Genomic DNA, 24141 nt, shown 5'->3' with positions numbered 1-24141 from the left:
AGTCTTCATGAACAAAGTGAAATCAAAATTTGTACCTGACCGAAGAAAATAAATAGTGCTTAGTTTCTTTACCCTATCACATTAGAAAGAAAGGAGAGAGAGAGAGAGAGAAAGAGAGAGAGGAACATATGGATGGATGGACAGACAAACGTGTAGAAAAATAGTAGGTAATAGAGTCCCTACTCCTGCATGAACTAACTTCACTGGAGACAGATGTCTAAAATAAAGTCTAGTTCTCATCTCACTTAAAATTAATAAAAATCTGGGCTAACTCTTTAAAAAGTACCAAAGTATTTTGAGTATACATAATGAAAACAAGCTTTCAATCTAGGTCATTCTTTTGTATAGTACTCAGATATGCGTTAACAAATTTGGTACAGAAATCAGGAAGAGCTATGTAAATATAACTGAGGACAAAATCTGGTTCATTTTCCAAAATTACTGTGCCTTAAAACACTCTTTAGTTGCAGCAGAAAACTAAATAATGTTATCACAGTATTTACCATGTTCTCTAAATATTGCCAAGACTAGTCACATTGCAAATACGGAAAATACATTATCCACGGCAAAATTAGAAAGCCATTCAATTCATTTACTGCATCTTTGATTTGAACTTGATTTTCAATCTATTCACAAGTTATTTAAGTCCAGCCAAGTCAATTAATTATCTGTTCAGACACTACATTGATTATCCCATAGAAAAAAGGTAGGCTTCCCATACTGTCTCTTGGTCCTGCATAAAGACTTAAAGAGGATATGCAAAGACAGGCTTGTAATGCTGTTGATCATACGGAGTGGTATATTTATCCCTCCTTCCCCCCCCCCCCCAAAAAAAAAAAAAGACAGTAAAGAAATTGGTTCAAAGCCTAAAGGTCAACAATGGTGCCATTCATTGAAAAAGATTAAATTGTTCAAGAAGGAGGTTATTTAAGTGATAGAAGGGTGTATATGAAGTGTCTGAAACAAGCTTGTTAACATAATCACTTTTTTCACATGAAAGGTATACAGGTTCCTATCAATAGCAAATTACACTATTATTTGCCATTATGCTAACAATTTTTATATATATACATACATATACATACACACACACACACACATATATATATATATATAAAAATAGCACAGCTACAACCTGAATATATTCGGTCAAACAAAAAAATCCCCTTTTCACAAACTAACAATAAAAATTTCACCTGGGCTTTAGTGATGATCCTCCAACACATACAAGTAGCAAACAGCACTGCATTCAGAGGGGGCTGTTTGTCAGCCTCCTCATTGGATTCTACAGGAATGATACTGTGCCAGCACAAGGGAAAATCTGTCAAATATCTTGTATCATACTAGTCATATTTACAGTCTAAACCTCACTTACAAGAGCAGTTATACAATACATTTTAGTGCCTTACTTTCAAATAATCCAGATCTGAATGAGTATGATAGAGGCATTTTTTCACTGAGGGATATGATTTTAAAATGAATGTGCTTAAATGTAAAATAACCTTCCTGAAGACAGACAAATGCTTCTACTTGAGAGAACAGTGTTTATGAAACAGCAGGCCCTTTAGTTGCCCTGGAAACTATATTTGTAAAGGGCCACAATTTACATTGTCCCGGAGGCTTTTAACATCTGCATCAAAGCTTCAGAAGATGAGAACTGTCAGGGAGCATTTATTCATAAAAGAAGCAAACTTCACTTTAAGAAGGTGGAGTGGTGTATTTTTTTTTTCCTGGCTGATGATAAATGATCTCTCAAGAAGCAAAACATAAAACTATAAAGTTGTACATCTGTGATGTGTTTACGGAAAGTCAAGAGCAACACACTTACAATGTTACACTTGCTGCCCAGGGTTACACAAAGAACTTTCCAATGAGATAGAAGAAGAAGAAGAGGAAGAAGAAAGGGCAACACCAACATTTTGAGTATTGTTAGCAATTCTGTTTACCACTGTGCAGCAACGACACTGCGCTTGCACCCATAAGCCTCAATCAAATTACTAGCTAGTGTATAATCACAGAGTAAAGGAGAACCCCTTACAAAAAACTTAAAATTTAAAAAGCTAAAATAAAGCAGGCAGCAAAACTTGATTAAGTTCAAATACTTAACTGACAAAATGGTGATAACATCAGGAACAGGAAGGGCTTTATTTTTTAGAATAATTATTTTGACATTTAAAAAAAAACCCAACAGATACTATCATAGGTTCACAAACTTAAATTGTAGAAAACACATGACAGAAAGAGCCCGTCCACTTCCTACTCTTTCCTGAACTCAGATACTGAGAACGGTTGAAGGAGGAATCTTGATGCTCATACTCAAGCCAACCCATAACAGAAGTCAGTGCGTGAATTGATTGTTCAAGGAAGAAGTAAAACATTCAGAGAGTTATCCTGATTTTTCTCATTTCTGCATCAATTTCCACTCTTGAAAAGAGTAAGGAATCAAAGTGGCACGAAGATGAATTCCTCTTCTGAGGGTCTTGCACAAGAAGGATTTGCGGACAATTTGCAGAAATCCCTCTTTATGGCCTGTGGAATAAGGGAGTCCAGAAAAAGATATCAAAAAAGAGACCTTCCTCTAGTCGTGGAGATGCTTGGAGATGAATGGAGGGGAAATCTGCGTGTTCTGTGCAAGAACACTAATGAGAAAAAGAGACAGACAGAATGCAGAAATTAAGAGGCCTCTGACTCATTTCCTTTGGGAGGGAAAAACTGAATGAGGAAAGAGAAAAAATAGAAAACAGGCAGGGTACTTCTTTCAATATCTTTCAGAATAAATCTGCTCTATCTTTGTGTAGGCAATTGTAGACTTTAGACTAGCATTTACCATATTCAAATGTAATATTCAAATAGACAGCAAAACAGGCACAGGGGAAGTACCATAAATGAAAGCAGACAAAAGAAGGGAAATGGTAATTTTGCATGATATTTTATAAAGTCAACCACTTATATTCCTCATATCGTAAACTTTTCATCTACTCTTTAGTCATTTTAATTTGCTTTTCTGAGGTATGCTTCAACCACATGCTGTCAAACACAAAGCTACAGGTAAAAGGCCATAAATGTATAACAATGTCTTCTCCTAATACAGAATACCTTAAAACAGCTCCTAGCAATCAACATCAACATAATATGGGGTTAAACAGCATCTTCCTCTCTTCTTTTTGGTTTGACTAACCACTGACTCCTTTAAGCTTCCTCTCCTCCACCTGGCCAGGTACACACATCCTACATCTATCTATTTTGTGTAGTAGAGCAAAAGGAGCCAAAATTCTTTGCAGGTAAACCAGTGAACTGTCTCCAAAAGAAGTATGTTAGTATTTCTTCAGAAATATCAAACAGAAATTAAAATTACTTTTGTAGAAAACACAGAATTTAAGGATCGTGTTTTTTTTCAGGTTTTACATCACTTAGTCTTACAATCTCAGCTTCTCAGCACTGTCATAATTGAAATACAATTTGTTCTGGGAAAAGTCTATTCATCTATATCTCTTTATTATATCTGGGATGTAAAATTATAATGAATAGCCATTATAAAGTACAGACTATAGCTGGTTTCTTCTAAAATGTGATGGAAAAATATTCAAAAGCATACTTGTAGCTTCAGTTTGCCCAAGACAGAAAAAATGATGAAGTGAAACAATTCCAACTATTATTGGAAAACATAAGTATGAATAGCTATTCTTGGTTGTGTTCCTTGATGCCATTGCTTTGGGTAAACAAGACCAACCTTTCAGCTACAGCTTGTGCAGTTAATAACAAAGCTACCGAGGCAAAAAGCATTGGAAAAAGTTTAAGTGGCTCATGAATGTGCTCCATTTAACTGTAACATGAAACTCCTCGCTCTTTTATAAACATCCTGCCCCAACTCATCATGCAGACCAGAGGAAGAGGTTCATCTCAAAGTAATTGAAAAGAAGACAACATGACAGTATGACTTAGTCCAGAGTGAATGGAAATATCTTAAACTATTGCTTGCGGCTTTGTGATGCACAAGATGAACCCTTTTCTTTATGAAAACTTTGTCCCAGACAACTGCAGCTGAAGTCAGGAGATGTGCTCTATTCTCATTGACCTCTGAGTTTTGCCAAATCAACTCATTTCTCTATGTCTCCAATTTTTTTTCCTATTCTTTGCCATGTCTAGCAGAGGGCAAAGGACTGCCTGTTGTTTGTGCGCTTGTACGACACCGAGCAAATTGAGAAACTAATCAAAATTGACACCTGTAGGCAACCATAATATAACTGGTAAATAATAATAAGCAAATCTGAATTTCAGACCAGAATTTGAAGACTAAGGTTCTTGAGCAATCCCTTGTTTGTTTTGTGTTAATATTGTTAATGTTATTATAATATTATTGTTTATTGTTAATATTAACCAAACAGTGCTTCCTGAGACACTACTACAAAGTGAGAATGGTTTCAAGATACATACCTAGCGCATCTTAAAGCACTGCATCACTAATTTTCAGTAAACTCTCTTTTGCCTTTTCCATGAATTTGCTGTAAGACATTTATATTTAAATACATGCAACTAAACTACTATGCAAGGCCTCTTCCTGAAAAATACTGCAAACCAAACTAATTATATTATGAGTTTACTCCTGCTCTTGACTGTATAAGAATGCTTCAGCACTGAAGAACACAGGCATTTGGGGTGTCTTTCTTGTAACTCAGGTATCCAGAACCAAATATAGTCAAAGTAATAGTAAAAGGTAGAAACTGTTACGTATGCAGAGTAGCTAGTTTCTCTCTGTTCTGAAAGAAATAACATAGTCACATTACATTTCCATAATAACATGAAAAGCCCATTGGTTTCCCATACCAAAATACAGCATCTTATATAATTGGTACCAGTGACACCATTATCTTCAGCTTCTCCAGAACAAATGGTTTCTTGGGATTCACTCATTGACTCCACCATAATGGATAGCCATACGAAACTTCTTTATGGACACCGAGATGATTTTTAAAGTTTGGGGGCACTTAAAGATGCCTAAAATGTATGAATTCACAATCTTTAACTCAATTTCATTTGCTAAAGCCATTTTGAAAAGTTATTTTCTTCTTTTGGCACCATCTAACAAACTGGTCCCTCTGTACAAACAGCTGAAGTGGGCAGTCCTTGGATTACTTTTAAGAGGTCTTTGAAATATAAGAAAATATGATTGTTGGTCCTTAACAGTAACTAATATAAGTGAATTGTTTAAAGGTCGGACACCTCTGCTGAAAAATATTCACGGATCCGTCAGTGAAAACTACTGTTCTAGAGGATATACAAAATCAACTCAACCTTTAAGTATATCATCTGATTTACCTATTTTCCAAATATCTGGATCTAAGTTAATGCACTTGTGCTTAGCTATAAAATGAAAAGCTAGGCTGCCTTTACAAAAGATGTCACCAGGGCTAACTCTACCCCCACTGAAGTTCATACACCAGTGAAGTCAGCAGGGCTGTTGCTGCAGCACTTCATGAGGGCATGAGCTGGCTGAACAGTCAAACCCGCAGTTCTGCCCTCTCTGCTGCCCCAGTTCCTCAGCCCTGTTCCCACCTGATCCTGCCAGCACCAAAGTTCCTGCAGCCATCACCAACACTAGCAAACTCATCCACCTGAGAGCTGTTGCTGCTAGCACGGTTCGAACCTGGATCAGCTCCCTGTGAGATGGTATGAGGCATCTGTGAGATGGTTCCATCAAATCCGGATAATTTTCTTGCCAAAACATCTCCTAAACACTCCCCAACAAATCCGTCCTCAGCTGCAGTGCAGAGTTGTGCCAGTGCTGTTTTGCTGTTTTATAACACACATAGATGCACATTATAATGCACATAGATGAGACTACAACAGAGAAGGGAAAGGCTGAATTGCCAAAAGGAAGCTGGTTACTTGATGGAGTTCATAAGCTCACATACCTAATCTGACTGAGAGATTCCCAGTTTATAGCATACCTGTAACCTCACACGGGACTGTATGGAGCACTGTACACACTCCCCAATGTCACAGCCACAACTAACCTAAAATGAAAGCTGCAGGGAATGACTCTGGAGTTCAGAAAGTGAATGCATCAGCACTGCCTCAGCATAGCTCACGAAGGTACGCTACCCAAATCTTTCATCTTCTATATACAAACCCTATGTTCTAGTTTCCCTAGCCAGAGGAGAAAATCCATTAGTTGGAGTTACTGTGATATTTGCACATATTATACAGCTAGTACAAACATGGGACAGCATTTGTACACAGAACGCCCAGCAGTGGGACAACATACTTTAGACCCAAGTGCATTAACAGCCCAGTGCAAAGCGAAGTTTGCTTCTTGCCTTTGGCATTCGGTTTGTTACTGGCAATCTTCTGTGGCCATCAGTTTAATAAGGACTAAATTAATCAATAAAATGGAAGGTGGGACTAAGCCTCTAGTGTTTATTAATTGTTAGAAGGAAGTCTCTGTATCTGATTATTTACTTAAATCTCAGAACCTTTCAAAAAATAATTTCAATAATGTTACACTTTAAGGAAAGTATGAGTTACAAGAACACATAAATTTGTGTAGTATGAAAATAATCTTGTTTTAATGCAGTCTCTATAATGAAATGGGTTAGGCTTCAATTTGATTACAGTTGTAGAAGACCCTTCAAGGGTAATTTCTGTTTGTCATTCAAAAAACATTTGCTTATTGTTAAAAATGTTAACTAGTAAAACATCAAGTTAATTTTTCCCATGTATACTTCTCAGATACACTCACACTTAATGCACCAACACACACATTTGCACTACTTATATTAACTGAGGTTTTCAATCTTCTTCATGAGATGTGCCCTAGAGAGTACATTATTTTAGCAAGTGCTTTCTGAAATTTTCCCATCAAAATATTTAAAGAACTTGAAATTTCTGAAATTTCACAAAAAGACAAAACCCATATTTGAGACCTCAGTCTTCTACTTTTGTTTTAAGTCTACACTTCACAGAAATATAGGCATCATTTAAAGCACGTATTGTTTAAATCTAGAGCTCAACTTGGAATCAGTTCATAATCCAACAGTAAACAGAAGTCATTCAGTCTTAAGAAAAACATTCCCACATTCTTCCTAATGCTTAGAGGATCCTGTGCCAGGCTAGAAATCCACCCCTGAAGAGAGTTCAGGAGAGGTGTAGCGTATGGTATACACACACAATCCATTGTCCTCACTGGACAAGGATGGAGAAAGCTAACTAAAGTCAATTTTTCCTGTGGTACTCTCCTGTCACAGCAAAATCCCTGAAAGAACTAAATCCAGAAACTGCTCAGTCTGCAGACAGGCAAATATCTGTCAACACCCGTAGTGATGCACCTAAGCCAAAGCTAGACCTCTGAGATCTATCTTGATCCCAAGAAGCTTTCCAAGAGGAGATAGTTTAAACAACTCTGTGAAAACAGCTGTGAGATCTCCAGATGCTACGGAGAGAAGTATTTTTGCTGAGGATGAATAACCTGACCCTGAGGGCTTTCAGTGTTCAGCTGCTCCAAGACAGCCTGCTGTGTACCTGCTTTTAAGCTACAGTACTTGGTAATTTCCAGATGACTTACCCCTTTCCTTAAAGAAATAACAACTTAAAAATACTTTGCATTTACTGCAGCATGCCACAGGATGAGATCATAGTGTAGCCGATGTCTACTAATGTGCTACACTGCTGTAACTTGTTGACATGTCAAAGACCTCAGTGCTCCCTTGAGACTGATTAGGCTCAGTGTGACTTTTGCCAGAGTAAAAATCTTGGCCTTTACCCAACATTAAAAACAAAACAAGACAGCAGCCTCTGTAACAACTCGCAGGGATGCTTTCCTTCCATTCTGTTGTTATGCACGTTAATACTATGAATGGAGAGGTCTCGTGAACTTTCATTGGAATTACATATAAGATATATGTATTACCTCATAAGAAATTTTAGTAAAGCAGCACTTAATGTCTACCCACAGACTAAGAAAACAACATAAAAAATAATCTGACCTAATCCGGCACCAGATAAGTAGTCTTATACTTAGAGCTGCAATTTGTTATGGAAATAGCTGTAGAGAAGATCCTAGTTGCAATATTGTTTTGCTCAGAAGGTTTCTACATTGACAGATACGTGGGAAGTCGAATTTCACAGTCTTAGTAAGGAAAGTACCGTAGAACTATAAATGACTAATTCAGTATGGCACCTAAATAAGCACAAGCTCACAGATCAGCTCAGTCTGGGAGGTTTTTATGAAGGTGATTAGCATCCCTTCAGGCTTGAAAGGAATTCCCCACAACAGCCATCAATATATATTTAATGGTAATGAATCTGACGCTCAGTTTTCCTGGAACTCTTGCTAAAGCTGAGTAATATCCTTCATTCTATGGTCTTTCAGTATTAAGTGTTTAAATACTTTCCTAGTGAGCTTCTGGGTCTCCAACAGTGATGCCTTGTAAAAACATACATTTGTATCCCAGAAACTGGACTATTGTCATCAGTCTGTCTTACACCTGTTGGTAGGCTACCAAAATCTCTGAAGATGGTAATAAAGTTTCAAACATTATCAACCTAAATTTCAACTATGACTCTAAAGAAGAAAAAGCCTTTCCATCATACAGCTCTACTCTTGAACCATTTAGTTTCAACAAGGAAAAATATATTTATCAACATTTGTACTGTAGAATAAAATCATCTACATCAAGGACTGTGTACAGTGAGATTACTGTAACTCAGAAGTGCATGATGCATCAGCTTTAGAATTATCACAGAGATTTGGGGCGAAGGTTCATGAATTCAGATTCACAAACTGACAACATGGATGAAGTCCTGTGACTGAATGTCGCCCCCCCCCCCCCCCCTTAAGGAACTTAGGAAAGATCAGCATCCTTTCTGCAGTCATCCCCATCCCGGGAGAACGCTCCCTCCGTCTTCTTGTATTTGGTTGATGTTCTCATTTGGGGCAAGTTCAGTAGAGGTCACTGGACCAAGAACTGCAATAGTTAGCACACAACTGACAGGGACTGGTCCAATAAAAGCAGCAGCAGAAAAAGAAAAAAGCCAGCCAGCAAGCAACACCTTTCTTTAAAAAAAAAAAAAAAAAAAAAAAAAAAGAAAAGAAAAAAAAAAAGAAAAAAAGATTAGGTCCTCAGATGACAATCCAGTAATGCTTCAGAAATATCAACTAGGAATGCAGAATAACACATAACTTTGCAAGTGATCATTGCCCATTTCATTATTTTTATTCACTCTAACTGAATAACAACCGTAAAATTTCTCAGCTTATACTTTCTTGAGTCCCAAGAGTCAGAGAAGTGTGTTTTTCACACCCGTTGCCTGTTAGCAAGCTAGGAAAATCCTATGGCTTACTCTAGACACTGTCCACCAAATAAATATCTTAACTACACATAAGATTTGCACTGAACAGTCAGTGGGTATTCAGAGACTCACGCACGTGAGTTGCTTAATGTTTCTGTCAGACATCAAGCAGGATTTAAAAATAATGCTGTTGAGATAAAAAAGCTATGTCAAACAATTTTATCAATCACCTTCTTCTAGATTTCAAATTTAACAGCAGCAATGGAACTGATTAAAATCCTAGCAAATGAAGCTCACTTTCCTCTTAAGCACAATTGTCCTTTTCAGTGAAGGATATTCTAGAAGCTGTCACAACAAAGCATGCACTTTGAGTTAGAAAAGCACATTACCTTCTTATTAAAGCTATTTCAGCCTTTGTGTCAATATTAACACATATTGTGGAGTGCCATTTAGAATAGGAATCCCCTCTTCAGGATGGGGTCTCTTAAAAGAGTAAATCAGACTTACTTTTTTTTTTTTTTTTTTTTTTTTTTAAACAGTGTAAGCAAGAAGAAATAGACTATTAATAAAGCAGCTTATTTGGCTACCAGATGAGGCAAATTAATTTGGCTGTGATCTTCTCAAACTACTGCTGCCTAAAATAGAGAGAGGGTTGCACAGGTCAGTTGGTCAAGAATGCTAATGTAAACTTTCAAATTGGGGAGCATTAGAAGTTATTGTTCACCACTTTCACTGATATAACTGTGTGGGAGGAGAGAACTCTCTTACTGAACATGAAGATAAGACTTATTTTGTTTGCTTCTTTTGCAAAGCATCACTGATCCTTATATTTCAAAGCACAGCTGAATGACAGATAGAGCAGTCGCATCACCTCTAAGGAGTAGAAACCAGGTTTCTTCCAACTACCATAGCCCCACTACAACTGATTTGCATTAAAACAGCATGGATCAGCAGAGACATAAACACAATTATTGCAGAGTTGGGTGCCAGGCACCCACGAGGGGTGATACTCTATCCTCAGAGCACAGAGCCAAAGCCCCGGATCCAGGAGCCCATGGCAGGAGCAGCATCCAAATCCTTGACAGCCATGACACCAATGACTCCAGAGGGTCAACAGCAGCCACAGTGGAAATTTGATACCAACGTAGCTTCCCTGTCTTGCTGGCCAGTTTGTTCATAAGGAGAGGTTCCATTCAATGTAGTTACTACTGCAGTTAAAAACATCTTGATTCCCTAACTATTCACATTAAATGGTGTGCCACTTTATCCAAGTGCATTCTGGGATGAAATTCTTACAGGAAAGAATAATCTCTGGCACATCACATAAATCTTCCTGAAGCCCTGTGTGATAGCTTTCAGGGTTTAGAAGTGGTATGAGGCTGAGGCCCATACCCTTTGGTTTGGATGAGCATTAATCACTCTACCTCAAAGCTTCATTTTGCCACACTATATTTTATACAGATTAACTCCAACCTGTATAGAAAGATGCTATTTTCTTAGAAGACATAGGCCTATTCTCAACTTTATATAAGCAAATTACATAAGTTCTGATCAAGCACAGTATTTTTTTCTGGTGGTTAATACTTCAAATTAAGGGTATATTTTAAGTAAATCTCTTTTGTATCTGTGTTTATTAATGTTATTTCATTTCCTAATTTTGTGTGGGTGGATAATTACTTTCGTTTTCTTAGAGGAAATCACAAGCAAATTTATGGAAATTGAAAAACATTTCTCTGCTATTGTAGTGTATCAATGAACAACCTATGCAAAAAAAAAAAAAAAGAGAAACTGGTAGATTGGCTGTAAGTATGCTTTATTTTTATGTGCTTACCACTGTAAAGAATAATTACTTATGTGTACCTTATGTTAGCCTTATCGGTTTTATAGGAGGATGCATAACCATTTGTTATTGAATCCAACAATGAATAGAACTAATGTTTGAAAGGTGGTGTTATACTGGAATATTGCTCTATGACATTTTTTTATATTAGCCATACTTAAATGAGTTCTTGCAGTATGCACCCTTGGATCTCAAAGGATTTCTGTAGTTCCTGAACCATAACTAAAGAAATAACTGTATTTCTTACAGCTTTGCCTCACATTGCTGCCTGCCTTAGAGCCACATGGGATCCAAATTTCTGGGATTTTTCTACTCCTTCAGATCCTGCTGAAGAAGACAGTTTTTCCCTCTATACATTGTATTTGGTGGATTTATTTTTTTCAGGAACAGCTCATGTGGAAATTTCATATAGCAAAATTTTCCTGTATTATATTTAATGTGCATTTATATGAATAAAATTTCAAATAAATGCTTTAAATATAATACATTAATTAAAATGTATATTGTATTAATCTGCCTTAAAGGGAAGTACATGGCCCAGATTACACTGAAGTAAATCAAAGGTAATGCTACTGTCATCAGTTATTCCCATTTCCAGATGGAAAGTGTAGTGGCTACATTGTTTCCTCATATTTCTCCAGGTATGCATCTTAAAAATTTGGAGCAAAGACAACCTCTCCCATGAAAAGTGGTCTGGAGGAAGAAAGTAAGAAAGAAGGAAACTGCATATTTCAGAAATTTGAGTTACTTTCTATTCTTATCCATTATCCACCATATCAAGCCAGAGACAGCTCTCAACCTTAAAACTTGAACCAATCTCTTCCACTTGTGTTCTCCCATCTTCCTCCCAACAGCAAGGGTCTTCCAGGAGTTACACTACCTGACTTCTTCCTGCCAGAAATGTTCAAAACTTGTAAACCATGAAATTCCTAAGTCCTTGATGAAATTTTCTTATAAAATATTATGAATTAATCAAGATATGAGACCTGCACAGAATAGAATCATGCTACCCCTTTGCTGATCTTCTCTACCCTCATAAAGAGCTTCTGAACAATTGTCCTGATCTGGCACAACAACGAGGAATAATGCTGTTCAGGCTCACCACCATCCTTCAACACATGACATTCACACTTGCTTATGATTTGTGCTACTTTATTCCTGTAGCGGAGGCAGAAGCATATGGCCTTTTGAATCTAAGAAAGCACAAGACAGTAATTAATGGCAATAGGCAGAAGACATTATTTTACCGATGCTTTCTGAAATGGCAGCAGCAACATTTAACATTGGGAATGCAATGCATCCAAACTGACAGGATGAGCTAAGAAAATGTCTAGAAAGAAAACTTTTGGTCTAGTTAATGAAGACCATCTAACATAGACATGCAGACATTCAGGGCTGTGTTTAAAGCAGATGAAAACAGACTGAAACCCACCCTAGCAAGGTGCTGTATCACACTTGCTCTGTGCAGCAGGGCACAGTACTACAGTATACCTGGGGAAAATGAGTTAGGAAAAAAAAAAGTTTGACTTCAGAAGACATGACAGATCACAAAGACAATTATTCCTTAAGCTCAATATCTTCTTGTATGAAGTTAGCACTGAATACGTGCAAAATCACATCTTCAGAGGCCAGTTATTAAGTAGGAGGGTTAATGAAAGCAGTGAATCTTCTGCTGTGCAAAAGTCTTGGCACAATTCTAAGACGGTGTCCTCACTGCTGCTGAACTGAGCAGAACCTGCTAGAACAGGGTGCACAGGTAGAGAAAGGAGCAAATATAAAAAATGCAACAAACTCTCCAAAACAAAAACATTAACCCTCAATAATTTTCACAAGAGAAGCCTCAAATCATCTTTAAACTCCAGCTGGGTGTCCTTGAGTTAGGAGCTGCACAGACACTTATGAAAACTGAGTTTTCATATAGTAAGTATGGAAACTAACTACAGCCCCTAATTCCTAAGCTTACGTGCAACTTTTCCCTATTAACCAGGTACTAGACTATGAAATTGTACCATTTTGGAATGAGGCCGCCATTTGGCCCACTTTGTTAGCAGCAAAATAAAAGCAATCTTGAGACAGATGGAGACAGTCTGAAACACACATCTATTAATAAAGACTGCAACTGTGTAGCCCTGTAATACAGTACTGCCATTGCTACTAATAGGTCATAAACTTGGTAGTGAGTTTGCAGAGTCTCTGCTCTGAGGCTTGTCAGGCTTGCTCTGTTCTGAACTTTTCTTGACCCATCTGCAACTTTGTTTTACTTTGTTGAGACCTAACAGCAACTTTTCTAAATCACCAGGTGTCTATGGCTAATTTGTGTCCCTTTTGCTTATTTCTGCATGGTACCACCATGGTTTTATGATCCTAGCACAAAGTTGTGGCATACGGAAATCCAGGCTTGGTATGATAACAGGCCTTGAGAAGTGGAGACATGGTGCAGTGTAGAGGATGACAGGCATGGGATCATAAGAGGTGGGGCACAGGCTCCGAAAAAACTCACCAATGGTCAGTCAAAGAAATGCAGACCTGCAGGTGGACAAAACTGGTTTTAGGGGTAACAAAGAGAATATCTAACATATGTAAAAGGCACCATGTAAAGTAAATTTGGATGCAACATGGAGCCGCAGACTCCATGATAGAAAGAAGAAACATCGAGATGTAAAAGCATGTTAGCAAACATGTAAAAATACCTCAAGTGAAGAAGAAGAAACCATCAACATGAACGTCACATTCCTCCTGGCGAGGAGCTCCAGGTGCTGACCACTCGCCGTAACACCACCTCCACCACCAGAAACTACCAGCCTTAGCACCCACAGAAGCAGGGGAACAGTGAGCATAACATCAGGAAAAGGGGAAGAAACTAAGGAGTGTGGGTATATCAGTTTTAACTGTACTGTTACCATTGAAGCTTTTTCTGCACAGAAGTATTCTTTCTCTTTCTGTAATAGTTCGAGCTACACTAATAATGATTCTTGGATTTGGCTGTTTGGATTAAACTAAAAATAATTCCTGGCTTTATATGTAAGATGTGTTTCCTTTTTTGCCCATACAAGATTTTCAGCATAAGAAGACTGAGATATGTTAGAGATGTGTGACAAGTCATTCAGATTTCACCATTAATAAAATTAATGCAAGTTTCCTTAGGATTTTTTTTTCCAAAGAAAAAGTACAAAATGGTAGAGGAAGAGGAGGTAGAGGAAGCCAAGGAGAAAGAAAGAGTGAGCAAGCGAGAGAGAGAGAGAGAGAGAGAGAGAGAGAGAGAGAGTGAAGTGAATCACAGATTAACAAAAGTAAAGGATAAGCCTTTCAAAATCACTTACAGTTTTATTCTGTGATTGCTTATATTTGTGGACTGTTTCAATAAGAAATAAAACAGGAACCTACTGAGATGCTAAGAAATTATGTGATTTGCTGAGCACTATGCATTTACAAGACCATAAAACATAGTGCTTGTACCTTGGAAGTGCAGGAAAGTCATATCACAGTGAAATATGTTTACAAAATCCAGAATCTAATTGCCAGAAGACAACCTTTTTCTACAACTGATTCAACTATTAATTCTTAACACCAATGGACAGATCAGCACACTGATAATAAAGATAACTTAAATGACCAAGCATACAGTATCAGTAACCATATAAAGAATTAAACAATAATATAAACTATCATTTCAATTCACCTCAGAAGTACCTTGACAATGCAGGAAATTAAAAAAAAGAATATAAAGATTTTTTTAAAAAAAAGATGCAGATGTTAATAGGAGAAAAATAAATAGGAGAGAAATAGCTTGATATCTTAGGGAAGGATCCAGAAACTCCAGGAATAAAATAAGCTGAAACTCATGCAAAGTGTTTGTGAAGCCAAACACCACAGATAAGATGCTTTATATTTTTTGTATATTGAACAATGCTGCTGGGATCAGCTCTTCCTTAATACATTATGAAATAAAATTACACACAAATGCATTATGTTTGCTTTCTGAATTCATTTGCTAAACAATGGCACCGAGTAATAAATTGCACTCAGTATTAACTTTTGACTATTCTACCTGTCTATATTCTGTTCATAAATCTCCCTCCGGAAGCAGGAACAGAGCTACAAATTGGTGCTTAATACTATTAGATAGCTGGAAACCTCCAGTCCAACAAAGCAAGATATGTATCATCTTGGTATAGCAAAAGGCATGATGAATTTATTTACAGAAAAGAAAAAAAAACTATATGGGTGAAATTTTGGAGTTTCTCACTTCCATTAGTTTACTATTTCTTGTCCTCTGAGGTCTGTGGAGTGGGACACATGGTATTAAAGGAGCTGTTTTTTCTTAAAGTCATTGTGTTCAAACAAGTGTTTGTAAAATTGTAAACACTTGGGAGAGGGTCTGTCCTTTCAGTACGTATTTGTTCACTGGACTAGTTAACAGGCATCTGGTCCATGATGGGGACGCACAGGTTTTACTTCAATACAAAGAACAATATACTAGCCACTGGTGTCCATGCAAAGGCTATGCAGCAAACCATTGCAAAGAATTGCTAAAAAAAAAAAAAAAAAAAAAAAAAAAAAAAATCTAATTCTTTGAAAACTGAGTTTGTGAATGCAGTGGAACACATAGGAGGGAAACAGCATTTTTCCCACCCTGTTAAGTGGGAGAAAAACAACTAAACTTATCTGATAAATTATTTGTTATTTACTACTTCTCCAAGCCTGCATGATTCTTGACAGTTTCCCAAAGGCTCCTTGTTTCTCGAACCTGCAGGACCATTAGCATGCTGATATTGTTTAGAAACCCACAAACAACAGCAGTGTCAGCAGTCTGCAGGCTCAGGAAGCCAAAAGCACATTAACCTCTACATGGTAAAAGATAGAGCGCTCTACACTACATAGAAACTCCTGTCCTTCAGCTTCTAAGGAAAAGGGCCATGGTCAACCCCTGGAAACCCTCATGTCACAAATGAAGATTAAAATCCCTTTTTAGCTAGGTGCCTTCCACACATTAGAAAAGGAAGTTTAACCAATCTTTTAACGTGGGCCAAATGTCAATGTGAAGCTACAGTTACACATGGTTCTTGAGAATCTTTAATAGTGGCCCGAATGCCACTAAGACATGCAAATAGTAAATTTAACTGGATTATTAGTGTATAGATGTATTTGCAAGACTTACGGATATTCTAAATATTGAAGTTTGAGAAGCACCATACAGCATCAACTAATACAGTCCCTCAGCAGTATTTCATGTGTGGAGCAGAAAAACTAAGTTTTGAGGCAAACTGTAATAGACACTGGAACAGAGAGCTGAGCTGTCTTTCATTTGCAACCCTTTTATTAGGCTGCTAGACTCTGTCTTCTGTGTGAGAAACAGAGGTGTGGAGATTAACAGTTCTTTCAGTAATGTGTTCATTAGCTACATTTTAAACACTATCACAGAATCACAGAACGGTTGAGGTTGAAAGGGACCTCTGGAGATCATCTAGCCCAATCCCCCTGCTCAAGCAGGGTCACCTACAACATGTTGCACACGATCACGTCCAGGCAGGTTTTTAATATCTCCAGAGAAGGAGACTCCACAGACTCTCTGGGCAACCTGTTCCAGTGCTCAGTTACCCTCAGAGTAAAGAAGTTTTTCCTCCTATTCAGATAGACTTTCCTGTGTTTCAGTTTGTGCCCATTGCCTCTTGTCCTATCACTGGGCACCACTGAAAAGAGTCTGGCCCCATCCTCTTTACGCCCTCCCTTAAGATATTTGTACACATTGACAAGATCCCCTCCCAGTCTTTTCTTCTCCAGGCTGAACAGGCCCAGCTCTCTCAGCCTTTCCTCATAATAGAGATGCTCCAGTCCCCTAATCATCTTTGTAGCCCTCCGCTGGATTCTCTCCAGTAGCTGCATGTCTCTCTTGTACTGGGGAGCCCAACACTGGACACAGCACTCCAGATGCAGCCTCACCAGGGCTGAGTAGAGGTGAAGGATCACCTCCCTTGACCTGCTGGCAATATTCTTCCTAATGCAACCCAGGATACCATTGGCCTTCTTGGGCACTTTGCTGGCTCACGGTTAACTTGCTGTCCACCAGGACCTGCAGGTCCTTCTCCACAGAGCTGCTCTCCAGCAGGCCAGGCCCAAGGCTCTACTGGTGCATGGGGTTATTCCTCCCCAGGTGCAGGACTCTGCACTTGCCTTTGTTGAACTTTACGAGGTTCCTCTCCACTCAACTCTCCAGCCTGTCAAGGTCCCTTTGAATGGCAGCACAGCCCTCTGGGGTATCAGCCTCTCCTCGCAGGTTTGAAGCATCATCAAACTTGCAGAGGGTGCACTCTGTCCTTTCATCCAGGTCATTAATGAAGAAGTTGAACAATACTGGATACAGTACTGATCCCTGGGGGACACCGCAGGCCTCCAGCTAGACACTGTGCCACTGATCACAACCCTCTGAGCTCTGCCATTCAGCCAGTTCTCAGTCCACCTCACTGTCCACTCATCTAACCCACACTTCCTGAGCTTACCTATGAGGATGTTATGGGAGGCAGTATCGAAAGCCTTGCTGAAGAAAAATAACTATATAACAGTATAACAATAACTCCTTGTGTTACACCAGCTTACTATCACACTGACCTGGAAAGAGTTAAGCTAAAAAATAAAATTGTAAGTATCGAATACATTATTTTAACAAACTGTTAAGCCATCAGCTTTCTTCATGTTACACTTTTCATAGTCTACCAGTTCCCCATTATGATTTTGTTACTTGCTCAAATCAATAAAAGCACTAATCATATAAATAAATAATAAATGCAGAAAACTTGTTTTAAATGCAGCCAAAATACAACAACTCTGCTGAAAACAAAATATCTTTTCACTAATTTATGATAACACCTTTGCTTCTTCTGCTCTTTGTTACTCAAGTTTGGTTTTCCAAAAGAACTGGGTCAACAGGATGCTAATAAACCTCTGCTCTTTCACAAAGATTTACATGATGTGTACCAATACTTCATAGGTTTAAGATTTGCTTATGAATTTTCTGTAAAAAGCATAAAAAAAGACAAAAATATTCAAACAGATAAAAAAGAAAGAATTATTTAACAGTAAGTCATCAAAATGCATGCATGCCACAACTGAGTAATTTCTGTGAGCAGCCTTCACTTTCCTCACCCCAGCTGCCCTTAATGTCTCTAACGCCCGCACACTGCATCACAACAAAAATTAGATTAAGCCCCTTGGGGTAGGGTTTTGCATTTCTGTAACTGCTCTAAAGCACCTAGCATGTATTTGAACACTACAGGGAAAGAAAGACTAGAGTAGCTTCCTTCGTAATTTCTGCCTTCTATGGATACTTCCTCACACTTTTGCCCAAGACAATGTTTGGCAAGAACATTTTATTCCATGACTCCAAAAGGAAGTGAAGAGGAGTCTGTCTAACGTGACTAATATGCTGTTCATTACACTGTTTACATCTTCATCACAGTGTCAAAAAAGACATGCAAAAACAGCTGTGGAGTCAACACACCTCTTGCCATGAACTTACTCCAAATGGGGCCAAGGTTGCCAGCAAGTATTTTCTATATTATTAGTATTCTAGGTTTTACATACATGTGTTATACTTTATTACATTTCACTTAAGAAGTCAGCAGGAAAGATGGGCAGAGTGGAACCTTCCACTTCTCCAAAAACCAGCTATTGCCTGGAAAGGTAAAGCTCAAGTTCTTCCACGTTATTCCCCACTCTCCCTTCTTCTCCAAGCAGTCACGTTCCTCCTCTCCTTTTTCCTCATTGACATGTTTTAACTCTGACAAGACAAACCCTCTCTAATGGTGGAGAGAGCTAGAAGCAGTGAGCCTGTGATCTCCACAGACCACCCACAGACAACACTGGACTGACAGAAAACTATCACACTCAAATTAAATGTGCTTTCCAATGTAAACCTCATAACAAACTTTTCCCACAATGAGCTGATCTATCGATTTTAATACACCAAAATGTTTGTACATTTATAAGAATGCAAATTTTAAGCACACCGTGAGGCACGCTAAAGGTCTGATTCAGCACTGTTGAAGTCAATGAGACTTTTGGCATTCAAGGAGCTAGATACAGCAATTCTTCATATAGCATGGAATGGAAGACGTACACCAAAAGTCCACTTCAGAATAAACCCCTGAACTTGGCTATGTCCGTTTTCAGTGAGTTGAATTTGAAACACCATGAAATACTCAGTCTTGCTGATGACTTGTAGCGCTGGTTCAAATTTAGTGGAATTTATTAGATCTGCATTTTTTTAAAGCTCAGGCCGAATAAAACTTAAATTGGGTCCCAGCCTGCGTCACCCAAAAATCAGAGGCTTCTTTAACACAAGATTGATCTTAGTGGTGCTGGTGTTTCTGCATTTCTGGGTACAGCAGACTTCTACTTAAAGACTGAAATTAACCCCTCTGTTCGGGGCTGGGGGGCAAGGGGCTGGGGAGAAAAGCACAGCCACTCACGCTACAGCAGCTCTGCACAGAGCAGTCCTGCCTCCTTGACAGGCTGCCTGCATGCTGTGTCTATGCGCACTGGGACAGTCATGATAAAATCCAGGGGCTGGAAAGCAGGTCCAGGCTGAGAGAGGGCATCTATTCTTGCCTTTACAAAAAGACCTGTGGTACTCTCAAGATGGGCAAATAAAATGCAGATGATGTGGCCTCTACGCAGCTTTAAATTTCTAGACATTGTGAAATCGTTGTTTGGAAAAAGAAGAAATTCTGTGTAAAGAACAGGTCCCTTCTATAATCAGGGTTAGTCTTCAAATCAGAAGACATTTTACTTGCAAATGTGCGACAAATCGATGTGCATTTCTGTGCTGTGCAAGTTCACAGACCAGTTATTTTGCTTGACTCAGAGCTGGTTTCTGCCTCCTGTTATCAGCAAAGCATACTGCTCAGGGGACCGCATACAAATTACTGAAATCACTTTGGTTGGGGGGAGAGGGTAATGAAGAAGAAACCTACATGTGTTATATCAGCCACCAGTCAAATATTTTTATGCATTTTTAAGCCAGCTTCTTGCCTGTTGAATAGCTGAGTTACACTAGTGCAAAGGAAAAAGTTAGCAGCTTTCCCCTCTTCAAAATATTTCTCATTCAAGCCCTCGGTTAGATAATTTAGCAAGCAGACATCATTGTCAGCTTCTTTATGTTGTTTGTCTAGAACAGCAGGTGCCACACCAAGCTGCAAGTTACCATCACGGAAAATTTGCCTCCATGGGAGGGGACCCAGGAGAGTCTGGACTTCCCTAAGGACTAATTAGTACCCCAGGGAAGAGGGCTCTCTGCAGCCCCACTCCAAGGGAAACGTGTCAGTGGTTTTAGGATCCTTTTGGATGCTTTCGAAGAAGACTCCTGTCAGTGCTCTTGCATTTCATCAGCTCTCCCTCTCATGGAAACTCTAAATCACACATTTAAAAATAGACCATCAGATTATCTGGGTAAATCATAAAGCTCAGCTTATCTCTCTCTTCCCCTTTGAAATATACAATTTATTTTGTCCACCAGCTCAGCAGCAGCAAGCCAAAAATAATCCTGTATGTCTCAGCAACCCCACCGTCTTGGTTGCCCCTGTGTACCTCCGCTATATGCATATATGTCATGTTTGCGTGTGTCCATGTGTGCATGTAAGGAGGGAGAAGGAATTTACACTTCTGGGCATGAAGGTGTACAAATGCACATCTGCTTATGGCAATGTTGATGCCCATGCTGGCTGGGTACGTCCTAGCATCACAGCACAACCCTTCATGGCCAAGGAGAATAATAAGAGGATTCAGCAGAAGTAATGTTCTAAGTACTTCAATTATGCACTAAATTATTATTTAACACTAATCTAGACCCTGGACCCCGTGCAATTCCCCTGAGGGCAAACGTAATCGATGCGATACAAGGGAGAACACACACATTTTCGATTTCTCTTCCCCAGCGGTTCAGAGGCACCATATAATGGAGCCGCGAGCAGCAAACCCAGACTCCCAGCCCCAGCGTTTCACACACACTCATACACACACACACACACACACACACACACACACACACACTCACGCACACGTCTCCCCATCCTCCTCCCCTGCCAGTGCGGCCCATGAGGCCACGGGAGCCGGAGAAAGCCCCGCAGGGCTATAAATAGCTGCTCGGGGGAGGGGGGAGCGCAGCAGCACGTTTCCAAAGATGTTTGCTGCAGAGGGAGGTTTTGCCGGATTAATTCAGCGGGGGGAAGAACTGCGAGGAAGTTCACCGACATGCAAAGTACCGTGTGCGGGGAGCTGGGGACACTGACGGGAGAAAACCTCGCACGCCGGGAGCGCGGGGGGTCTCCCCCATGGGGCTTCCTGCCTATTTCGGATCTTTTCTCCAGCGCTCCCCCAAGCCGGACCCGGGGCGCGATGGTCCAAGGTTGGCTGTGAATGAGCTCGAAGTGATGGCAGCACACGCACCTTACCGCCCGTGCCGGGCTCGCACGGAGCCTGGGCGGCTCCTCACACGCCCCTGCACCTCCCCCCTCCCTGCTCGCAGCTTTCCCCTCCCGCGGCGAAGCGCAGCCCCCCCGGCGGTCCCCCGGCCCCCTTGCAACTTTCTGCAACCGGGGGTGCGGCGGACGGCGCAGCTCCGGGCGGACCCGCCGCCGCGGGCGCGCACCGCTCCGCACCGCCCCGCGGCCCCCGCCGCCGCCGCAGTGCCCCGGCCCGGCCCGCTCTCACCGTCCTCCAGAGCCGCTGCCGCTTGGCACTGACGGAGGTGGCGGTGACGATGAGGTGGGAGACGGACACCACCAGCCCGAAGACGATGGCCAGCAGGGTCCGGACGGGCAGCAGCGAGTAGGAGACGAAGGTGACCAGCATGAGCTGCCACATGCCCTGCTCGGGGGCGCTGGGGGGCTCCATGCCATAGGCGCCGAGCGAGAAGGGGCAGCAGAGGAAGGAGAAGGTGAAGCTGAAGAGCAAGGTGAGCTTGACGATCTGCTGCAGCTGCGTGACCTGCAGGTACTTGACATTGGTGACGATGAAGAGGGAGAGGAAGATGATGCAGTGCACCGGGTGCGAGCCTTTGGAGATGGTCAGGCTGGGGCCGGAGAGCAGCTCCACCAGGGCCAGGCTGGCGGTGAGCACGATGAGGACGGCCAGCGCCTTGAGGGTGGACGTCTGCTCCAGCTTCAGGTTGTAGCTCTGGAAGAGAGCCTCCAGCTCCTTGCAGTCAAACTCGTCCTCGCAGGCGATGGCATCCAGCAGCAGCAAGGGAGGGGGGTCCCCCAGCCCGGCGCCCGCTCCCGCCGCCGCGGCGGCCGGCGGGGAGCAGCAGCAGTGGCAGCACTTCTTCCTCTTGGTCTTGACTTTCTGGAACGGTATTTCCTCCATGTCAGGGCCATTCATAAACCCCGGGGAAGCGGTGCTCCTCCTGGCGTCCCCCGCCGCCGCCGCCGCTCCGCCGCCGCGCTGCTCATAGGAGAGCGGGAGGCTGCGAGCCGGGGCGCCGGCCGCCCCCGCCGCGGCGGCTCCGCGCCCGCGGGCAAACGCCCCCCGCGGAGGCCGCCCGAGAGCCGCGGTGCTGGGACGGCGGCAGCAGCAGCGAGAGCCGCGCTGGTGTCAGCGTGCCAACCTGGCCGTCTTCTGCCTCGCCTGCTCGCTCGCTCGCCCCTTCCACCCTCCCTCGCCTCCTCCTCCTCCTCCTCCTCCTCCTCCTCCTCCTCCTCCACCCCCCCCCCTCGGTGCTCCGGGGATGTTAATCTCCTAATGACACCAAAACACCATCCCCAGGTCTGAGAGCCGGCAGCGGGAGTGGCGGCAGGAAGAGCAGAGGAGGGGAGGGGGCGAGAAGCAACAGGCGGGTCTCCCTCGGATCCTGCCGTCCGCGGGAGCTACGCGGAGGCAAACGGGCACCTGGAAAAAATAAAATGAAACCCGTACAACGACCCCGGAAAGAAGGAAAAATAAAGAAATAGAAAAGGGAAACCCGGCCGGGGGACTGGGCTCAGCGGAGGGGCCGGGAGCGAGCGGGCGGCAGGGAAAGGCAGGGCGATCCCCTTCGCACGTCCCAGAGCATCGCACCGGCGCCGGGCAGCGACGGGCGCCTGCGCGCCGCTCGCTCGGGAGGCCGGACACGGCCCCGCCGGGGCGCCGCGACCGACCCCGGCCGGGGACCCCGCGGCGGCGCTCCCCGCACAGCGCCGCGCACCTCTGCCCCGCGCAGCGCCGGCCTCCGCGCCCCGGCTGCCGCCCGACAGCCTCGCCTGCCCGGTCCGCCTTCGCATCTATAAATACACACACATACATATATATTTAGAGAGAGAGGTGAATGCTGACTCCTTGGAGGAATAAAATCTATCTGCCTCAATAAACGCGCTGATTTTACCAGTTTTGCCTCCTAGATTGTGAAGCAGTTGGAAAAAGTGCAGTGAAAGAGAATTTTTTTTTTAACCTATGTTTCTGTCAGTGCTTGTGCCTGCCTGAGAGTACAAATCAGTCAGGGGCTGTGGACAGCCACTCTTGTGACAGGAGTTAATTATCATCCCACACAGAATTGCACTCGGTGCCTCATCAACAACACGCGTTGTGAGCCTGCTCGCTGCTCCAAAAAAAAACTTTCAGTGCTGCCTATAGTGCTACTACTCCACACCACTACTGCCACATTGCCACCCAAGAATACGGCGCAATATGATTTCCTGTAAGCACGGCATCTAAGTTTGACACTATGAGCCCGATCCCAGACTCACCAATACTAGACGAAGGACTCCTTTCCTTCGGTTGGCTTTGGATTTGTAAGGAACGCAGTCAGGAAAGCATAACAGAGGTAGAATACTTCTACAAATTACGGAGGTAGATAACATCTGTTTTTTCAGAAGTACTGTAGGAATACTTTCCAAAATCCAAGCAGAATCCTACTACCATGGATATGTTAAAGATCTAACTGCTGATTTTTGTGTTACTGAAATCAGAAGTAAGATTCTGGTTCCTGATTTGAGCTGAAGAGCCTTAAGACCAACAGCAGGCAGGGCTTCTTTGAAATTTGTTAC

At 41.7% G+C, this 24141-nt stretch overlaps 1 protein-coding gene across 5 annotated transcripts in view; it reads right to left on the bottom strand.

Annotated features, from left to right (window-relative positions):
- Positions 1-22685, bottom strand: part of ADCY1 (adenylate cyclase 1) — a 166033-nt gene extending 143348 nt beyond the window's left edge. Inside the window, exon 1 of one of the 5 annotated variants that reach the window (XR_010387701.1) lies at positions 21833-22685. Coding sequence is in view for 4 of the 5 variants with exons in the window: in XM_064506652.1 (XP_064362722.1) it covers positions 21833-22501 (669 nt within the window). In the remaining variant the exon portion in view is untranslated. Of the gene's footprint in view, positions 1-1196; positions 1243-21832 lie in introns of those variants that run through there. The other 4 variants (XM_064506652.1, XM_064506650.1, XM_064506651.1 and 1 more) reach the window with 4 other exon arrangements.
- Positions 22686-24141: the final 1456 nt, after the last annotated feature.

The sequence above is a fragment of the Dromaius novaehollandiae genome, chromosome 2 (genome assembly GCF_036370855.1).
Source record: "Dromaius novaehollandiae isolate bDroNov1 chromosome 2, bDroNov1.hap1, whole genome shotgun sequence".
Taxonomy (NCBI): domain Eukaryota; kingdom Metazoa; phylum Chordata; class Aves; order Casuariiformes; family Dromaiidae; genus Dromaius; species Dromaius novaehollandiae.
Note: the sequence above shows the minus strand (reverse complement) of the source record. Positions and strands in the feature narration are given on the sequence as shown.